We start from the raw sequence: 19,253 nt of genomic DNA, 5'->3' as shown, positions 1-19,253 counted from the left end.
GTTCCGTAGCTCGGAGTCGCAGCACCGGAACTAATGTTAACTGGTCGCGGCTGGGGAAGCCTTCGCGGTGGTGCAAGCGGAACCAAGGCCCGGAGCTCTCAGTAAGTAGGACCCGAGCCTGAGCGTCCCCCTTTAGTACCCTCCTCCGATTCCTTGAAGATCCCGGTGCCGCTCAGCAAGAGCGCCCAGGATTTCTGGATCCCCAGCCTTATGACTCAGGGGCTCCTGCCGAGTTTTCCCCTCCCGGGATTTCGATGCAATTCAGCGAATTCACCGCTCTGTCTGAGAAATGATAAAACCGAGATTTAGAGCACAGCCCCGAGGCGCCGTTTGCCAGGTCCCGTCCCCTCCCCCGGGTTCCTCTCGATCCGCACTGGGAACGCCATCCCTGCTCCAGGTCTCCCTCTCTTGGGTCCGAGTCCTCCTACAGTCTTCGGCCTCAGACACATACCACTCAGTAACCCTCGCCTCGTCTCCCCGACTGTCCGCAGGCCTGGGCAGCATGGCCGTATTCCGGTCGGGCCTCCTGGTGTTGACAACGCCGCTGACCTCCCTGGCCCCTCGCCTGGCCCCCATCCTGACCTCGGCGGCCCGGTTGGTGAATCACACGCTCTATGTACACCTGCAACCGGGCATGAGCCTGGGCGGCCCGGCTCAGCCCCAGTCCAGCCCCGTGCAGGCCACGTTTGAAGTTATCGATTTCATCACGCACCTCTACGCTGGCGCCGACGTCCACAGGCACCTGGACGTTAGAATTCTGCTGACCAATATCCGAACCCAGAGCTTTCTCCCTCCCCTGACCAGCTCAGTCCAGAACCTGGCCCACCCACCGGAAGTGGTGCTGACCGACTTCCAGACCCTGGATGGAAGCCAGTACAACCCAGCCAAGCAACAGCTCGAGCGTTATGCTACCAGCTGTTACAGCTGTTGTCCGCAACTGTCTTCAGTGCTCCTATACCCCGATTATGGGCCTGGAGTTCTGCCCGTGGGGTCCCTGGACGTCCCCTTACCCTCCACCATCAGCCCAGCCTCCCCCGAGGGCAGGTCTGCCAAGCAGCCAGTGCGTGGCCACCAGCGCGGTGCTGTGGGTGGCACCTTTGACCGCCTGCACAATGCCCACAAGGTGTTGCTCAGCGTCGCATGCCTCCTGGCTCAGGAGCAGCTTGTGGTGGGAGTAGCAGACAAAGACCTGTTGAAGAGTGAGTGACAGAGACTGAGTTAGGGCAGTCTTACCCTCCCCCCAGGCCAAGATTGAGGAAGGGTGGGGCCATCCGTTACTTCCCACCACTCCCAAATGTCACAGTGCCTGGCGCTCAGTTGGCACCGAGGGAATTTTGTTAAATGAATAAGTGCAGCTTTCTAGGTGTGTGGTCTAGTCACCATTCAATCAGGATCCCCCAAATGTGTAGCCAAGGAACCTGCACTTTTAAACAAATTCTCCAGGTGATGAATCCTAAAGTTTGAGTCCCTGGGAATAAATGGATGAGTAAGTTGTAGGTAGCAGTGCCACAGGCAGTCAGAGGAGCCTCTCGGAATTCTCTGGCTCTTGGGATTCTCCATCTGACTCTGATGCCTCCTGGCCCTGCTAGTTCTCTGCACACGCGCCAGCCCTTGCAGCACTATTGTGCTTGCGGGCTGCCTCCTCATAGCTCCCCCGTCACAGGCCACTGCCCAGCTCCCCTCTGGAGATAGGATGCTTAGGGACAGTCTCCCCTAAACTGGCCCACACACTTCCTCCCCAGTAAAAAGATCTCACTGTTCTTCTGGGCTCCTTCCCCAGGCAAGTTGCTCCCTGAGCTGCTCCAACCCTACGCAGAACGCGTGGAACATCTGAGTGAGTTCCTGGTGGACATCAAGCCCTCCTTGACTTTTGATATCATCCCCCTGCTGGACCCCTATGGGCCCGCTGGCTCTGACCCCTCTCTGGAGTTCCTGGTGGTCAGCGAGGAGACCTATCGTGGGGGGATGGCCGTCAACCGCCTCCGCCTTGAGAATGTAACCCCTGAGGGAGACTGGCAGAGGGAGTGGATGGGGATGGGGAAGGCCACTGGGGGCTGTTGGAAGTACATGACCCCAGAGGAGGGAAGAGAGGGCTCAAGGTGGTGGGAAGAGGGAAGGAGGAACTTCCCAGCTTGCCCTCCGGGTAGGCAGGGGGGGATAAGGCGGTAGATGCGTCCTCACCTCACCCCCCCACTCCTTCTCCCTCCTCACTCTTCCTTTGCCTCAGGACCTGGAGGAGCTCACCTTGTACCAGATCCAGCTGCTGAAGGACCTAAACCACAAGGAAAACGAAGAGGACAAAGTCAGCTCCTCCAGCTTCCGCCAACAAATGCTGGGAAACCTGCTCCGGCCTCCACATGTAAGCCTAACCCACCCGCCTCCCGCCCCTACCCCTGCATGGGTGGGCTGGGAATGCTGGAGAGGAGAGACGGAAGGGTTCAGCCTCAAACCTGAGTCTGGGGACCCTAGTAACTGGGGGCTTCCCTCTTATCTACCCGTAGAAGAGGCCAGAGCTCCCCCCAGGTTTCTACGTGATTGGGCTGACGGGCATCAGTGGCTCTGGGAAGAGCTCAGTAGCTCAGCGGCTGAAGGGCCTGGGGGCATATGTTATCGACAGTGACCACCTGGGCCACCGGGCCTATGCCCCGGGCGGTCCTGCCTACCAGCCGGTTGTGAAAGCCTTTGGAACAGGTAATAAGTGGGGAGGGCTGGAGGTGGCCTGACGTGAGGAGGTGGCCTGGCCTCCTTGCCCAGTCCTCTGTCTCTGTCATCCAGATATTCTCCATAAAGATGGCATTATCAACAGGAAGGTCCTAGGCAGCCGGGTGTTTGGGAACAAGGTAAACACACACCTCTCCAAGGGCTCTGCAGCTGCTACTAGACCCAGAGGTTGGGACCCAGTGGACCTCTCTGGTCTGGCCCAGAATGCCAGTTTCCACTCAACTGTTCCCAACTACCTCCTCCCTCGGGCTGGTTCCATCTCCTCCGGGGGAGGGTAAACTCTGCCCATCCCTTCCCTCCCCTTTCTCAGAAGCAGCTGAAGATACTCACGGACATTACGTGGCCAGTTATCGCAAAGCTGGCCAGAGAGGAAATGGAGCAGGCTATGGCTGAGGGTGAGTGAGCAGCCCAAGGGAACAGCTAAGCAGAATCTCCCCCGGGAGCTTCCCCACCCTAAATCAGACCATCCGCTTTCCCTGGGACTGTGTTTCCTTGGCAAGGTGTGCTTGCTGGCAGTGACTGGGGTCTCCCCACAGGAAAGCATGTGTGCGTGATTGATGCCGCCATGCTGCTTGAAGCAGGCTGGCAGAACATGGTCCATGAGGTGTGGACCGTTGTCATCCCTGAGACTGAGGTATCTGGATCCCACCCCCCACTCTATCCCCACTGTAGCCCGCATCCTGCTCTGAACCAGTGGGCTGATGAATGCCTTGTCTGCCCAGGCTGTACGACGCATCGTGGAGAGGGATGGCTTGAGTGAGGCTGCGGCTCAAAGCCGGCTGCAGAGCCAGATGAGTGGGCAGCAGCTTGTGGACCAGAGCCACGTGGTGCTGAGCACCCTGTGGGAGCCACACGTCACCCAGTGCCAGGTCGGTGCCCAGGGAGAGGCTGGGCTGTGGGGGGGGGGAGCCTCCAGGGGATGCTTGTACGACCCTGTCCTCTCTTCTTCCCAACATTCTGGCCTGTCCAAAGGTGGAGAAAGCCTGGGCCCTCCTGCAGAAGCGCATCTCCGAGGCACCATCAGGCCCATGACGGACAATGAGTTCTCTGTGGGGCCGAACTGACCCCTGGAGCTGACAAGAGATCCAGTGATGATGGCGAATTGGGGCCTTGAAGCTCACCCTAGCTGGGGCCTAGAGGGCTCTGTGCTAAGCTGGGCAGGGCAGGGCTGGGCCTGCTGGACGCAGGAAGCCTACCCAGCTTGCCAGTGTTTGGCCAACGCTGAGACCGTGGCTCTTGGGGGAGCAGGCCCCCTAGCAGTGTTCCATCCTCGCTCTTGCCCACAGGTCTGGGGCACCCACGGTGGGCTGGGGCCAGGGCACACACTGAAACTTGTTACAGAATTAAAGGTGAATGTTGCTAGGTGCTGCCTGTATGGTGCTTACTTCCTGCTCCAATGCCTTTGGGTATCTTTAGCCACAAGTGCAGGGCCCAGGCCTGAGCTGGAAGCCAGGAATGCAGTGGTTAAGAGCATGGCTTTTGAAGCTAGCCAGACTGAGGGCAGTCTTGGCCCTATCACCGACTAGCTATGTGCTTTTGGATACGTTCTGGACTTTGTAGGTACCTCAGTTTGCTTAGCTTACGAAGTAGCATGACTTGGCTAACAGGCTCTTTGAAAGCGTCAATTCCACAACTATCCTGCCAGACTTGGGCTGGGCGTTGGAGGAGCATCCTACAACAAGCCACGCGGGGCCTCTGGCCTCACAGAGGTTGCACCCCGGAGGGGTCGGACGAGGTGGCCAAGACTGCAGGTCCGGGAAACTCGTCCCGGTCCTCGGGAGCCGGCTGGCCTCGGCAGTGCGCGTGCGCGCAACTCTCTGCGACACTGCGGACAAGCCTTTTGCGGGGACCCCTTTTCACCGAATGTGCTTCATGTCGCGGCGGCTGGGACGCCTGCCCTGAGGAAGGGCAGGGACGGGCGGGTAGGACGGCCCCAAGACCGCCGGTGTCAACCCCGACACCAAACCGGATTCCCGGTCTCCACCGGCCGCGGCGGGTGTGTGTGTGTGTGTGTGTGTGGGAGGGGGGCGGGGCGGTGTTCTCCGAGTCGCGCATGCGCAGCCGCCCCGCCCCGCCCCCGCCTCTGGGCCGCGGGTTGGTGGGTTTGGGTCACGTGGGCGCGCCTCGCCGCTTTCTCGCCGCAGGGGGCCAGCCCGCGGGCAGGGTTCCGGTTCGGTGGGTCGGAGATGACGGAGCCGGGCGCCTCTCCGGAGGACCCCTGGGTCAAGGCAAGCCCCGTGGGCGCGCACGCCGGCGAGGGGAGGGCGGGTCGGGCTCGTGCACGTAGGGGGTCCGGAAGACGAGGGGACTCCCTGAAGTCCCCAGAGCTGCCCCCGCTCTCCGGGCCCCGGGGCTGCAGAGAAGACAGCTCTCACCCCGCGTGTGCCAAGGTGGGAAGACAACTGAGGCGTGTGCGCGCGGGTGTGAGGGGACGGGGCTGGAGGGCTGGGGGTGTGGAGTGGGCGGACGGGGTCCTGCCGAGGGGCGGCGCTCCCGCGGCCTAGCCACTCTTGGCTCTGGGGGAATCCTGCGGCTGCCCGCGCACCCCAGGGGTGGGTGGCTGTGTGTGTGTGTGTGTGTGTGTGTGTGTGTACGTGTGTACACGCGCGCACACGCGCGCAGGGGCGGAGGTCTGACGGGCTTCTCCCTTGCTCGGTGCCGCAGGTCGAGTATGCGTACAGCGACAACAGCCTGGACCCCGGTGAGTGCATCCCCCACCGTCTTCAGCTCCGGAGGGACACTCCCATTTCAGCCCTATAGATTTAAGTGGCCTTGCCAGCCACACCTGAGCACAGTCCACTTGAGCTGAGCGGGCCTGAGCAGCGAGGGAGGAGGAGCTGGAGGACGGGGCAGGAAGCATCCGAGGGTGACACCTAGTTCCCTATGTCCTGGAGCAGGGACGTGATAAAAGTAGTGACAGCTGGTCGCTCACCATCATCACGCCCAGATGCCACTTTGTGAGCCAGGAGGTGTCACTGCAGGCCTGTGGAGCGGTGTAGCCACTAGGGACAGGAGCACTGCGGAATGGCACGACAGGAAGGGGGTGGCCCAGTATGGCTGGCTTTTGGGTTGAAGGGGAGAGGTCAGTATTTAAGGCCCAGGAAGCCATTATGCCCACAGGTGTCTGAGGGCCTAGCAGGGCCCCTCCCTCTATCCTACGCCTTAGTGATTGGGGCCTCTCTTTTCCAGGGCTTTTTGTAGAAAGCACCCGCAAGGGGAGTGTAGTGTCCAGAGCTAATAGCATCGGTTCCACCAGTGCCTCTTCTGTCCCCAACACAGGTAGGCAGCAACGTCCCCCCCACTCCGGGGAACCAGATGTGCCTTCATTTTAGTATCTCTTCTAGACAGGGCAGCTCCAGCCATCCACGTGGAGGCGCTGGAACCCTAGTGCTAGAAGCAGGGTATCGCCACCTCTCACCTCATCTGGGATATTAGGTTCTTGTAGCTACCTGCCATCTCTGGGCACCAGGTTCTTCTTCCCAGCTGGGGAAAAGTGGGCTAGATGGGCCCCACTGGGCCCCAGAATGACCTCTTCCTGCCCCCAACTCTGAGCGTAGATGACGAGGACAGCGATTACCACCAGGAATCCTACAAGGAGTCCTACAAGGACCGGCGGCGGCGAGCACACACTCAGGCTGAGCAGAAGAGGAGGGATGCCATCAAGGTGATTGGGGAGGCCTGCGCCTCAGCCAGCGCAGGAGGGCGCTGCACACTTCACATCCACTCTGCCTTGACCCCGTCAGGCAGTCCCAAGCAGGCTTGGGGGCAGCTAGTCTAGGCCCTGGACGTGAACTTCTCCCTCCTTCCCACTCCCTTTGAGTGAGTGAGCATGGAACTTGGTATCATGGAAGGAAAACTTTGTGCCCATTTGCCTTAACCCCTCAGTTAAGGAACCCGTGTCCCCTGCTCTCTCCACAGAGAGGCTATGACGACCTGCAGACCATCGTCCCCACCTGTCAGCAGCAGGACTTCTCCATCGGCTCCCAGAAGCTCAGCAAGGCCATCGTTCTGCAGAAGAGTATGGCCAGGAGAGCACCGGAGGGCTTGGAGCCAAGGCTATAGCGAAGGCTATAGCGCCTCAGAGCCGCTTTTGGCCTGGCCCTGGTGGGGTGGTTGTAACAGGAGAGGTGGGGTCTGGGGGAAGGGGAGACACAATCAGCCTGGTCCTTCTGGTTGTGCCCACGCCCTCTTCCCTCCCCCACTCCAGCCATTGACTACATCCAGTTTTTGCACAAGGAGAAGAAAAAGCAGGAGGAGGAGGTATCCACGCTACGCAAGGACGTCATGGCCCTGAAGATCATGAAAGTGTAAGGGGGGCGCTGGGCTGGGGGAACCAGGGCTTCTGGTTCTGAGGGGACTCTGAGGCCTCTTCAGTTCACGCCCTTCCGTTTGTTCAAAGGCCACATCAGATAATATTCTCACTCTCATGTGGTAGGCAGGGCTCTATCCCAACTGTAGCGGATACTCTGGAAACGCCTGTGGGATTAATGAAGGGAAGGCCGGAGAGGGTGGGTCACCACTTCTGACCTCGAAGCACTATCTAGCTGATGTTGAATACCTCCCCAAGGCTCTCCGGGAATCTCCTTCCCAGGGGAGTACGTCGGGTAGCACTATTCTTCTTCCTGGGCTGGTGGAGCTGCTGCAGCCCCTTGGCCCTGGCCTGTTCGCTTTCAGGAACTATGAGCAGATCGTGAAGGCACACCAGGACAACCCCCATGAGGGGGAGGACCAGGTCTCTGACCAGGTGAAGTTCAACGTGTTTCAAGGCATCATGGACTCCCTCTTCCAGTCCTTCAATGCCTCTATCTCCGTGGCCAGCTTCCAGGAGCTGTCGGCCTGTGTCTTCAGCTGGATTGAGGAGCACTGTAAGCCTCAGGTATGGGGCAGCAGTGGACATGGGGTTGGGGGTCTTCCCTCAGGCACAGTGGCCCAAGCCATTGTTTGTTCAGAGAGACAGGGTAGCAGGTTTTAGGTTTCTTGAGGATATTTCTACAACTTTCAGTATTCTTGTTTCCCCCTTTGCCTTCTAGCCCAGTTTTTCCTGTTAAGGTTTCATTTGGCAAGGATTTGAGTACTCACTAACGCAAGGCCTAGCTCTTGGCCTTTGTTTCGCTCACATAGTGGCAAGTCATGGCAGCCTCAGGCACTCCTCCTCGGCCGCCCAGCAAGTAAGCCCCGATCACTTGCAGCAGACTTACTTGGGGTTTTTGGAAAGATTCCTGGCCGCCACCCCCAGGCCCACTAAAGTAGCTTTCCATGGGGTTTCTGATTATTATTTGTAATGGAGAGTGTGTTAATGGTTGCACTGAGTCTTCAATTTTTGAGGCCTGGTTGCTTTTTCTGAGGCTTGACTTGTATCTGAGATTCTCACTTTTTTGCTTCCCAACATTTTTTTAAATGTAATTTTTAAAAGTTACACTCCATTTACACTTATTACAAAAAACATTGGCTGCATTCCCCATGTTGTACAATACCTCCTTGCAGCCTTACACCCAGTAGTTTGTACCTCCCACTCCCCCACCCCAATACTGCCACTCAGCCCCACCCCCCACTGGTAACCACTAGCTTGTTCTCCGTATCTATGAGTCTGCTGCTTTTTTGTTACATTCACTAGTTTGTTGTATTTTTTTAGATTCCACATATAAGTAATGTCATACACTTATATGTGGAATCTTTCTCTGACTTATTTCACTTAGCATAATGCCCTCCAAGTCCATCCATGTTGCTGCCGATGGTAGAATTTCGTTTTTCTTTTTGGCTGAGGAGTATTCCTCTCTCTCTCTCTCTCTCTCTCTCTCTCTCTCTCTGTGTGTGTGTGTGTGTGTGTGTGTACACACCACACCTTTATCCATTCATCTTGGTTTTTTTGCAGGCTTTTTTTGGTACTTTTAAAAATTTTATTAAAGTACAGTTGATTTACAATGTTGTGTTAATTTCTGCCGTACAGGAAGGTGACTCAGGTATACATATATTCTTTTTCATATTCTTTTCCATTATGGTTTGTCACAAGATATTAAATATAGTTCCCTGTGCTCTACAGTGGGACCTTGTTGTTTATGCATCCATCCTATATACAGAAGTTTGCCTCTGCTAATCCCAAAGTCCCACTCCTTCCCTTTCCTACCTCCCCCACCCCCGCAGCCTCAAGGCTATTCTCTGTGTCTGTGAGTCTGTTTCTGTTTCGGAGAGATGTTGATTTGTGTCATACTTAGATTCCACATATAAGTGATACCATATGGTATTTGTTTTTCTCTTTCTGACCTACTTTGCTTAGTATGATAATCTCTAGGTCCATCCATGTTGCTTCAAATGGCATTATTTCATTCTTTTTTTTATGGCTGAGTAATATTACATTGTATATATATACACCACATTTTCTTTATCCATTCACCTGTTGGTGGATGCTTAGGTTGCTTCCGTATCTTGGCAGTTGTAAATAATGCTGCTGGAACACTGGGGTTGCGTATATCTTTTCGAATTAGTATGTCTGTTTTTTTTTTGGATATATACCCGGGAGTGGAATTGCTAGATCATATGGTAGTTGTTTTTTGAGAAACCTCCATACTGTTTTCCACAGTGGCTGCACCAGTTTACATTCCCACCAACAGGGTGCAAGGGTCCCCTTTCCTCCACATCCCCACCAGCATTTGTTATTTGTGTTCTTTTTGATGATCGCCATTCTCACAGATGTGAGGTGATACCTCATTGTGGTTTTTTTTTTTTTTCTGGCTGCGCTGGGTCCATTGCGGCATGCGGGTTCTTCTTCATTGCAGTGCATGGGCTCAAGCTCACGGGCTCAGCAGTTGTGGCGCTTGGGCTTAGTTGCCCTGTGGCATGTGGGATCTTAGTTCCCCGACCAGATCTTACCCGCGTCCTCTGCATTGGAAGGTGGATTCTTAACCACTGGACCATCAGGGAAGTCCCTCATTGTGGTTTTGATTTGCATTTCTCTGATGATTCGCGATGTTGAGCATCTTTTCATGTGCCTGTTGGCCATCTGCATTTCCTCTTTGGAAAAATGTCTATTCAGTTCTGCCCTTTTTTAAAAAAATTTATTTTATTTTATTTATTTTTGGCTGTGTTGGGTCTTCGTTGTTGCTCGCGGGGTTTCTCTAGTTGCGGATAGCGGAGCTGCTCTTTGTTGCTGTGCGTGGGCCTCTCATTGCGGTGGCTTCTCTTGTTGCAGAGCACGGGCTCTAGGCGTCCAGGCTTCAGTAGTTGTGGCACACGGGCTTAGTTGCCCCATGTCTGCCCTTTTTTTTTTTTTTTTGCGGTACGCGGGTCTTTCACTGTTGTGGCCTCTCCCATTGCGGAGCACAGGCTCCGGAAGCGCAGGCTCAGTGGCCATGGCTCATGGGCCCAGCCGCTCCATGGCATGTGGGATCTTCCCGGACCGGGGCACGAACCCATGTCCCCTGCATCGGCAGGCTGACTCTCAACCACTGCACCACCAGGGAAGCCCCCTGCTCATTTTTTAATCGGGCTGTTTTTTGTTTTTTGGCCACACAATGTGGCTTGCGGGATCTTAAGTTCCCCAACCAGGGATAGAACCCAGGCCACAGCAGTGAAAGTGCCAAGTCCTAACCACTGGACTGCCAGGGAATTCCTTGGTTATTTTTTTGTTGCTGAGGTGTATGAGCTGTTTATATACGTTGGATATTAACCCCTTATCAGTTACATCATTTGCCAATATTTTCTCCTATTCAGTAGATTGTCCTTTCGTTTTGTCAATGGTTTCCTTTGCAGTGCAAAAGCTTTTAAGTTTAAGTAGGTCCCATTTGTTTATTTTCACTTTTATTTCCTTTAGATGGATCCAAAAAATATTGCTGCAGTTTATGAGTATTCTGCATATGTTTCCCTTTAGGAGTTTTATAGTATCCAGTCTTACATTTAGATCTTTAATCTATTTTACTTTTGTATAGGGTGTGAGAAAATGGTCTAATTTCATTCTTTTACATGTAGCTGTACAGTTTTCCCAGCACCACTTAGTGAACAGGCTGTTTTTTCTCCATTGTATTTTCTTGGCTCCTTTGTTGTAGATGAATTGACCATGAGTGTGTGGGTTTATTTCTGAGCTCTATATTCTGTTCCATTGATCTGTGTGTTTTTGTGCCAGTACCATACTGTTTTTTTGTTTGTTTGTTTATTTTTGGCTGCTTTGGGTCTTTGTTGCTGCGCACAGGCTTTCTCTAGTTGCGGTGAGTGGGGGCTACTCTTCATTGCGGTGCATGGGCTTCTCATTGCGGTGGCTTCTCTTGTTGTGGAGCACGGGCTCGAGGCGCGCAGGCTTCAGTAGTTGTGGCACGCAGGCTCAGTAGTTGTGGCTCGTGGGCTCTAGAGCGCAGGCTCAGTAGTTGTGGCACATGGGCTTAGTTGCTCCACGGCATGTGGGTTCTTCCTGGACCAGGGATCGAACCCGTGTCCCCTGCATTGGCAGGCAGATTCTTAACCACTGTGCCGCCAGGGAAGCCCACCATACTGTTTTGATTACTGTAGCTTCGTAGTATAGCCTGAAGCCAGGGAGCATGATACCTCCAGCTCTGTTCTTCTTTCTCAAGATTATTTTGCCTATTCGGGTTCTTTGTCTTTCCATACAAATTTTAAAATTATTTGTTCTAGTTCTGTGAAAAATGCCGTTGGTATTTTGACAGGGACTGCAATGAATCTGTAGATTGCCTTGGGTAGTATGGTCGTTATAACAATATTGATTCTTCCAATCAAAGAACATGGTGTATCTTTCTATCTGTTTGTGTCATCTTCAATTACTTTCCATCAGAGTACAGGTCTTTTACCTCCTTAGGTAGGTTTATTCCTAGGTATTTTATTCTTTTTAATGTGATGGTAAATGGGATATTTTTCTTAATTTTTCTTTGATGCTTAAATGCAAGAGATTTCTGTACATTAATTTTATACCCTGCAACTTTACCAAATTCATTGCTGAGCTCTAGTAGTTTTCTGCTGACATCTTTAGGATTGTCCATGTTTAGTATTGTGTCATCTGCAAACAGTGATATTTTATTTCTTCCTTTCCAATGTGGATTCCTTTTATTTCTTCTTCTCTGATTGCCATGGCTAGGGCTTCCAAAACTATGTTGAATAAAAGTGGTGAAAGTGGGCATCCTTGTCTTGTTTCTGATCTTAGAGGAAATGTTTTCAGCTGAAAGCATGTCCCAACATTTTTATTGTGAAACACTGTAAACGTACTGCAGCACTGAGAGAATTTTATAATGAACATTCATATATACCCCACCTAAAGTTTACCATTAACCTTTTTTGTATTTGCATCACATAGTAATGCATCTCTCCATCCCTGACTGACTCCATCCTGTTTTGGGGGCATTTGCAAACTGTAGACATCAGTGCTTCCCAGGTTTTTTGTTTTAACTGTACTCTAAAGAGTACACCTGGCTCAGGCAGGCATGACTGAGCGGCTCTGTGCCCTCCCTGAGCATGATCTCTCTCTTTCTCTGCTTCCCCTACCAGACCCTACGGGAAATTGTGATTGGTGTTCTACATCAATTGAAGAACCAGCTTTACTGACCAGCTCTTGGAACCTGCAGAACAGCCAACAAGAGGCCTTGAGTCTCCTACTTGGCCGTGGAGCCACTGGGCTTATGAGATTGGACTGTGACACTGCACACCAGTCAGCTGCTTTCTCCTCAGTGTTTGGCTCCCCAGCTCCCCCCTCCCCCTCAGCCCCATCTTCAGTGGGGCTGGGGAGGGGGGAAGGTTATTATGAAAGCTTTGATTAATTTATTATACTGACCATAGATCTCAAACCTACCTAGTCTTTCCCCCTCCCCATAGAAGTCCTCGGGATGGGGTCTGCTCTGGGAACCCTAAAAAGCTCCTGGCCTCTCCCTTTTTCTAAGCCTCAGATTTCTGCTCATATTTGGTAACTACTGTTTGCCTGTTTTGGTCTCTCTGGCAACACTTAGCCTGAGTTTGGCCATTTTGGCAGTAGTTGGATGGGAAGAAAGGAGTAAGGGAAAATACTCTCACAGCCATGAAAGGTGAAAGGTGGCCTCATGCCTAGGCTAGGGCTGCCTGGTCAGCCCAAGGTGAGGCCAGAGCTTTCTCTGGCCAGCTCAGGGCAGGGCTGCCGGGTTCCTGCCCTTGCCCCCTACTCTGGGTGGTGGAGGGAAGCAACCTCCTCACCCACTCCTGCCCTCTGTGTCCCCACAGGCAGTAGCACTGCACAGCAAAGTCAAATATGACGCAACACTACATGTTAAATTTTTTAATTTTTCTAAACACCAACAATGCAATTTTGCTGAAGTTACAATTTTGGAATATTGGCCTCAAGACCACTCCCAGGCTTTCTGTCAAGTGTATCTGGGTCTCTACCATCTCAGTGCTGCCTGCATTTCTCCCAGGACTTGGGGTGGGGTGACGGTGGGTAGAGAAGACTTTCTAAAGGTCTCCCGGAGTGGAAAGCCCCACAGAGTCCCGGGTGAGGCCCTGGGCTCCTTGAACGCTGTGCATAGTAGCCTCTCTCTGCTCTCGTCCCCCAGGCTCTCTTTGGCCTTCCTCAGGTTTGATATCTGGGAGGTTTGATTATCCAGAGGAAATTAAATATTTTTATATCAAATTATATTACAATAAATATTGCCAAATGCTTTCCTTTTGCATTGTTCCCCATCTAACTAACTGTTAGGTTCAGGCAGTCAAAACATGGATGATGAAATGAGTGAAACCACCCTCTCTGGGCCACCAGTGCTCCACCCAGTACCTTTGGTGTGTGCCCAAAAGTGGACAGCAGCAGGAACAACAAAAAAGCCGACCTAACCAAGGCAGCCAGTCCAGGACATCTCTCTTCCCAGGCCTGCCGGGGGGTCCTCAGGGATCTGGGAGCTTGAGGTTGTAATCTTCATCTGTCTCTATCCCAACTTCCTCCTGGGGGGGGGCAGCAAGACAAGTGAATGAGACCTCCCTGGACGCAGGCCCCAGAGAAGCAAGGAAGGGAGAACACCACTTACAAAAAACTGCTTCTTGCTCTTGGGGTATCCTTCAAGGATTGCATCAAACAGCTCTGTTGCCTGACGAGAAACAAAACCCCGCCCCCTTTCAGATGGGCAGTGCTCGGCATGCCTGACAGGTCCCTGATACAGGGCGGCCCCGGTGACTGCCGCTGTCCAGGGCCTGCCGGGGAGTTCCCCCGCACTTACCATCCTCTTGCGCTTCCTCCACTCCTTGCAGTACCTCTGCCTCGCTCTGTACACCTAGACGGGGAAACAGGTTCCTCTGACCCCCTCAGCCCCACAGCAGCCGCTGGGGCCAACCCTCCTCACTTTGAACCTGCACAGGCAGCCCTCCCTGCTCCCCACTCCCTCCCCACCCACCTGCTCTTTCTCTTCTGGAGTCACGTGGTTGGTGGCAGCTTTGATGTTCTTCAGTCTCTCTGTGTAGCCAGCACATTCCTTCTTTAACTCCTGGATCTCTTTCTGCATCTCCGGTGTGGTCAGGGCACTAGTTAACTCCTTCAGCTCTAAAACCACATCCCCCGGAGAGGTCACTGGCTACCCTGAGGTAGGAGACCAGGCCTCCACCTTGCTCTGGGCTCTATACACAGGGTCCAGAATGGGTCCCATATTCTGGAAATCCTCGAGAGATTAAGGCTTACAGAATTGTCAGTTTATTCTAGTTTTCTTTCCTTCCCCATCTACAAATAGTTGAGGGGAATGAGTCTGAGTAGACTGTTAGCTGTAGTCAGTTAAAGCAGCAGAGTAAAGGGAAGTGTGGGAACCGTATACTGGTACTCACAGTAGGGAAGGCAAATGCCTGTCTTGCCCACTTGTCTTCAAAAGCCATTAGTTGTTAGACATTGATTTTAAGGTAATGCCTATGACAGCCCAGCAAAGGGATCTTTGCTGCAAGAAGACAACACTGCAGTCAACAAACCCTTCACTTGGTAATTCCTGACCTCAGACTGACCCTGACACTAGGGGTACCTTCTGGGGGTTGCCCGGTCCTACCAGCCTCCATGTGGCGGCAGCTCTGCTGCAAGCTCTGCACCTTAGCAGTCAGGGCCACGATTTTGGCATCCAGGACCTGGAGGTCAGCATCACTGACCATGTCAAATTGTTCCTGCCAGAGACAAAAGGACAAATAGAAGCAGGCTGATGGGAGAAACAAGAAGGGAACCCACATTTGGGAAGGCAACATTCATACACGAGAATCTGGGACTCCCCAGCCCTCCAGAGGGCCTGGGAAGACAGTGAGAGGGTACTTTTTTTTTTTTTTTTTTTTTTTTTGCGATACGCGGGCCTCTCGCCGTTGTGGCCTCTCCCGTTGCGGAGCACAGGCTCCGGACGCGCAGGCTCAGCGGCCATGGCTCACGGGCCCAGCCGCTCCGCGGCACGTGGGGTCCTCCCGGACCGGGGCACGAACCCACGTCCCCTGCATCGGCAGGCGGACTCTCAAGCACTGCGCCACCAGGGAAGCCCTCAGAGGGTACTTTTTTTTTTTTTTTTTTTTTTTTTTTTTTTTTTTTTTTTGCTGTACGCGGGCCTCTCACTGCTGTGGCCTCTCCCGTTGCGGAGCACAGGCTCCGGACACACAGGCTCCGCGGCCATGGCTCGCGGGCCCAGCCGCTCCGCGGCACGTGGGATCTTCCGGGATCGGGGCACGAACCCGTGTCCCCTGCATCGGCAGGCGGACTCCCAACCACTGCGCCACCAGGGAAGCCCCAGAGGGTACTTTTGAGCAGTCATTCAGTTTAGTACCAGGCCACTCAAAAAGCTGTAAAAGAACAAGTTGAAACCTGATACTTGTCCTCAAGGGGTTTTGAGGTGCAGGATACTGAATAATAGGAGAGAAATATCTTTCAGGTTACTGGCAAAACCACTCACTGGGCTGAAGGAGTAAAGGAACATCCTCCTCAAGGTGATGATACCTAATTATGGGTTTCCACAATAGGAAGAATCTGGACAGGTGAAGAGGCGTGGTGGGAGGTATTTAGATAAAGGATACCAGTGAAGTCTGAGGAACCCCTCCCATGAGACCAGCAGCTAGAAAAGGCCTGTGCTGGGGCTCAGTGGGGTCTTGTCAGTGGTGATGGGAAGCAGAATGGAAAGGATGGGAATACCAGCCCGGGCAGTTTGGACTCTACGTTCAGGTGAGGTAAACCATTAGGGCAGGAGGCAGCAAACTACAGCCTGCAGGCCAAATCCTGCCCGATGCATGTTTTAGAAAAAAATTTATGGAAACGTAGCCACATCCACTTGCTTACATATTGTCCATGGCTGGTTTTGCTCTACAGTGGCAGACTTGAGTACTAGTGACAGTTGTGTAACTGGGACAAGAGACCATCTGACCTGCAAAGCATAAAAATATTAACTGGCCCTTTACAGAAAAACAAACAAAAAAAATGCCGACTTCTTTAAGGGATCTTCAATAGAGCAGTAATATAATGAAACCTATTTTAGGATAATTAGCCTTGACGGTGGATGTTAAATCCTGTGGGGTTACTGAGTAAAGGAAGATAAGAAATGGGGTCTGCCCCAGAACAGCTTCAGTTTTGTGAGGGAGACAAGTGAAAAGACAATTACAATAGAGTATGCCTCAAAAGAGGTTAAGTGCCCGAAGAAGGCAGTTAGCTCAGAGCATTCAGGGAAGGTTTCTGGAGGTGATGCCTGCGTGAAATCCTAAGGGATGAGTAAGAGTTAGCCGGGTGAACAGAAAGAAGGGACTCAAAAACTCTGAGCAGAGGAAGGACAATGAGCAAAGGCCACAGGAGTAAAACACATCTAAATGGTCTAGTATTGATGAATGGAGAAATAACAGGGACAGGAGAAGCTAGAGGCAGGCTGGGGCCAGGTCTCCAAGTGCCTTTTATCTGTTCTAGGGAGCACTAGAGTTTTCAGTAAGGAAACGGCATGACTAGATTTGTACGTACATAGATTATTCTGGCTGCAATGTTTAAGATATGTTTAAGGAGGCCAGGAGTTAGGAGGATATTGCAGTAGATGAGGAGCACCTAAACTTGAGCAGTGGTGGCAGCTGAAAAAGGAGAGGATGGATTCAAGAAGAGGAAAACAACTGGACTTGATGGCTGACTAGGCACGTGAAATAAGGGAAATTAAGAGTGATTCCCGGGGACTTCCCTGGTGGCGCAGTGGTTAAGAATCTGCCTAACAATGCAGCGGACACAGGTTTGATCCCTGGTCCAGGAAGATCCCACGTGCCACGGAGCAACTAAGCCCGTGCGCCACAACCACTGAGCCTGCACTCTAGAGCCCACGAGCCACAACTACTTAAGTCTACGCACCTAGAGCCTGTGCTCCACAACAAGAGAAGCCACCGCAATGAGAAGCCCACACACCGCAACAAAGAGTAGCCCCCACTCGCCGCAACTAGAGAAAGCCCGCACGCAGCAATGAAGACCCAATGCAGAAATAAACAAATGAATGAATGACTCCAGAGACTTCCCTGGTGGTCCAGTGGTTAAGAATCCGCCTTCCAATGCAGGGGATGGGGGTTCGATCCCTGGTCAGGGAACTAAGATCCCACGTGCGGGTGGGCGGGGGGCAATTAAGCCCCCCACCGCAACTAAGACCCAATGCAGCCAAAATAAACAAACAAAAAAAGAATGACTCCCCAGTCTCTGGCCTGGGTGAAGAGCGATTCCATTAAGGGAGAAGAATACACTGGGGAGAGATGAGGCATTCTACTTTGGCAATATTGATTCTGAATGGCCTGAAAGGCATTCAGGTGGAGGGGTCTGAGCTGGAGATACAAAGTTAATGTCACATGTGTTTACGGAAGGGGGTGGAGACAGAAGGAAAATAATTTGGAAGACGGTGGTTCTCATCTAGATGACTGGGAATAAGAACTTCCAAGGATAAATGGACCTCGATAGCAACAACTCAGGATCTTCTGTCCTCTATCATATTTCAAGTCTGGAAATCTCGTGAAGTTTGGATGACAGCAAAGGGGGTCCACACTTTGACTTAAAGGCTGGCTGGGACCCTTTTATTGGCCTAAGACCGGTGAATTTCACAGGATGCGTCAATTCTCCCAAAGAGAGTTCATACCAGGGACTGATTCACCTAATGCCGGACTCTCACACACGTGCTAATCTGCGCGTTGCCCTCACCTGGTCAGCAAAGTATATCTTCTGCTTGCCGTACATCTTCTCTTTGATCTTGCCTTGTTGGGCCAGCTGGTCCAGCGCCTTCACCACCGCCTGGCAGAGGGGAGGGGGCGGAGAAGTCGGGGGAGTGACTTCGGGCCGGGCTGGGGAATGTCACCAATGATGCGGGAAGCGCCCGAAGAGGCTTAGGAAGCCCAAGGCTAGAATGGCAGCCTCGGGAGGGGAGGAACCCAGGCTGATTCAAGGGGTCCTAGGGGAGGAATCCCAGGAGAGGGTCCTCACCGCCTTGCCCAGTCCGTGTTCCCGCTGCAGGTTCCCGAACACGTCCTGGGCGCTGTAGGGCCGGTTCTGCTCCTGTAGGTACCTCAGCAGGATCCCGGAGGCTACGGAGAGAGACGAGGCGGGGAGGGGCTCCCTCAACCGACCCCTGCCCGCCCTCCTCCCAGGTCTCCCGGCGCCCACGGCCGTTACCTCCCGCCACGGCTTCCGCCCGGCCTTTACTCATGTTTTTTACCGCCACCAAACTCCGAAAGCCGGAAGTGGAAGTTGCTCGGGGCAACGGCTCCTTCCGGCGATGGGCCGGGCTGGCCTCAAGTGGTGATTGGCGGAGGGAAGCCTTCGCGAGAGGCGGAGCAGCCCTTCCCGGACACCGTAGTTCAGCTCGGCCGGGAACTCGGGCGCCCACGTCTCGCCGGCCGGGTCCCGGTCTCTGCCGGGGAGGCGGGGCGCGCGCTTCGAACCTCTCCCTTACTCCCCTCGGAACCAGGGCTATAGGGAATCACGCGCTGAAGTTTCGGGACCCAGTTCTAGCGGCCGCTGAGCACTCGTGACCTTGAACTGGGCTGAGTATTCGAACGGAAAGAAACCTCAGCATCACCTCCCGCTGGGCAAGCGACTTGCTCAAGGTCACAGGGCTAGTTACCTACGGACGTGTCCCCTCCCACGGCGCAAACCTTTCAGTCGGTTTTTCTCATTTTTTTGTAAAACGGCAACAAGAGGTGTTTGCAGAAGGGGGTTATGAAAACAATAGAAGGGGTGAGCGCCCTGGAAAGAATAACCCTGCCTTAATCTAACCGTTACCGGGCTTCGCACACAGAGGGCGCTCAGCACATGCTGTGGTTGAAGGTAGGGTTGGGAGGGGGCTGCTCTTAAGCCACAATGCTTGTAGAAGTTTCCTCTTGGCCGAGACAATCTTATGGGAACACCTGGCAGGTGCTTTCCATTCCTGCCCACATCGGCCAATGGGACAAAGCCTGAAATAAGTATTTCTAGTTTCTGAGGTCAACTGAAGGCCAAAGAGCAGCTGTTGAGTTGCAGGTTCAAACAATTCAGAGGGGCATGGTGCTGCTTTTTAAAGCTTCTATTACTTAAAATCTAATTAGCCATTGAAACCTGTGCTTGTCTTCACATGTTTAGGGGACAGTATTAAGAATTAGAA

At 53.1% G+C, this 19,253-nt stretch overlaps 3 protein-coding genes across 9 annotated transcripts; 2 read left to right on the top strand and 1 right to left on the bottom strand.

The window, feature by feature from the left end:
* COASY (Coenzyme A synthase) lies at positions 1 to 4,083 on the top strand. 2 transcript variants are annotated; one of them, XM_081219490.1, is made up of 10 exons: positions 1 to 101; positions 492 to 1,199; positions 1,781 to 1,995; positions 2,228 to 2,359; positions 2,502 to 2,691; positions 2,776 to 2,840; positions 3,032 to 3,116; positions 3,258 to 3,355; positions 3,444 to 3,590; positions 3,694 to 4,083. In XM_081219490.1, the coding sequence occupies exons 2-10, from the start codon at positions 503 to 505 to the stop codon at positions 3,751 to 3,753; spliced, it is 1,689 nt and encodes a 562-aa protein (XP_081075616.1). In that variant the 5' UTR covers positions 1 to 101; positions 492 to 502; the 3' UTR covers positions 3,754 to 4,083. The 2 variants fall into 2 exon arrangements, with proteins under 2 accessions (XP_081075616.1, XP_081075617.1); XM_081219491.1 differs by lacking the exons at positions 3,258 to 3,355; positions 3,694 to 4,083 and having other exon boundaries at positions 3,394 to 3,517.
* Positions 4,084 to 4,831: 748 nt separating this feature from the next.
* On the top strand, positions 4,832 to 13,617 carry MLX (MAX dimerization protein MLX). 4 transcript variants are annotated; one of them, XM_081220315.1, is made up of 8 exons: positions 4,833 to 5,111; positions 5,386 to 5,422; positions 5,911 to 6,000; positions 6,279 to 6,385; positions 6,640 to 6,739; positions 6,929 to 7,028; positions 7,396 to 7,597; positions 12,205 to 13,617. In XM_081220315.1, the coding sequence occupies exons 1-8, from the start codon at positions 4,908 to 4,910 to the stop codon at positions 12,259 to 12,261; spliced, it is 897 nt and encodes a 298-aa protein (XP_081076441.1). In that variant the 5' UTR covers positions 4,833 to 4,907; the 3' UTR covers positions 12,262 to 13,617. The 4 variants fall into 4 exon arrangements, with proteins under 4 accessions (XP_081076442.1, XP_081076441.1, XP_081076444.1 ...); XM_081220317.1 differs by having other exon boundaries at positions 4,838 to 4,949; XM_081220316.1 differs by lacking the exon at positions 5,911 to 6,000 and having other exon boundaries at positions 4,832 to 5,111.
* Positions 13,479 to 18,585, bottom strand: PSMC3IP (PSMC3 interacting protein; the record flags this gene model as incomplete). 3 transcript variants are annotated; one of them, XM_081220321.1, is made up of 8 exons in its annotated part: positions 18,287 to 18,585; positions 18,098 to 18,198; positions 17,819 to 17,908; positions 14,697 to 14,808; positions 14,064 to 14,209; positions 13,890 to 13,943; positions 13,701 to 13,760; positions 13,479 to 13,617 (listed from the first exon to the last, which is right to left on the bottom strand). In XM_081220321.1, the coding sequence occupies exons 1-8, from the start codon at positions 18,318 to 18,320 to the stop codon at positions 13,561 to 13,563; spliced, it is 654 nt and encodes a 217-aa protein (XP_081076447.1). In that variant the 5' UTR covers positions 18,321 to 18,585. The 3 variants fall into 3 exon arrangements, with proteins under 3 accessions (XP_081076447.1, XP_081076445.1, XP_081076446.1); XM_081220319.1 differs by having other exon boundaries at positions 13,701 to 13,785; positions 18,287 to 18,370; XM_081220320.1 differs by having other exon boundaries at positions 13,602 to 13,760.
* Between the last annotated feature and the right edge of the window lie 668 nt (positions 18,586 to 19,253).

Source organism: Mesoplodon bidens, assembly GCF_964165515.1.
Source record: "Mesoplodon bidens genome assembly, chromosome: 19".
Taxonomy (NCBI): domain Eukaryota; kingdom Metazoa; phylum Chordata; class Mammalia; order Artiodactyla; family Ziphiidae; genus Mesoplodon; species Mesoplodon bidens.
This window is presented reverse-complemented; position numbering and strand designations above follow the sequence as displayed.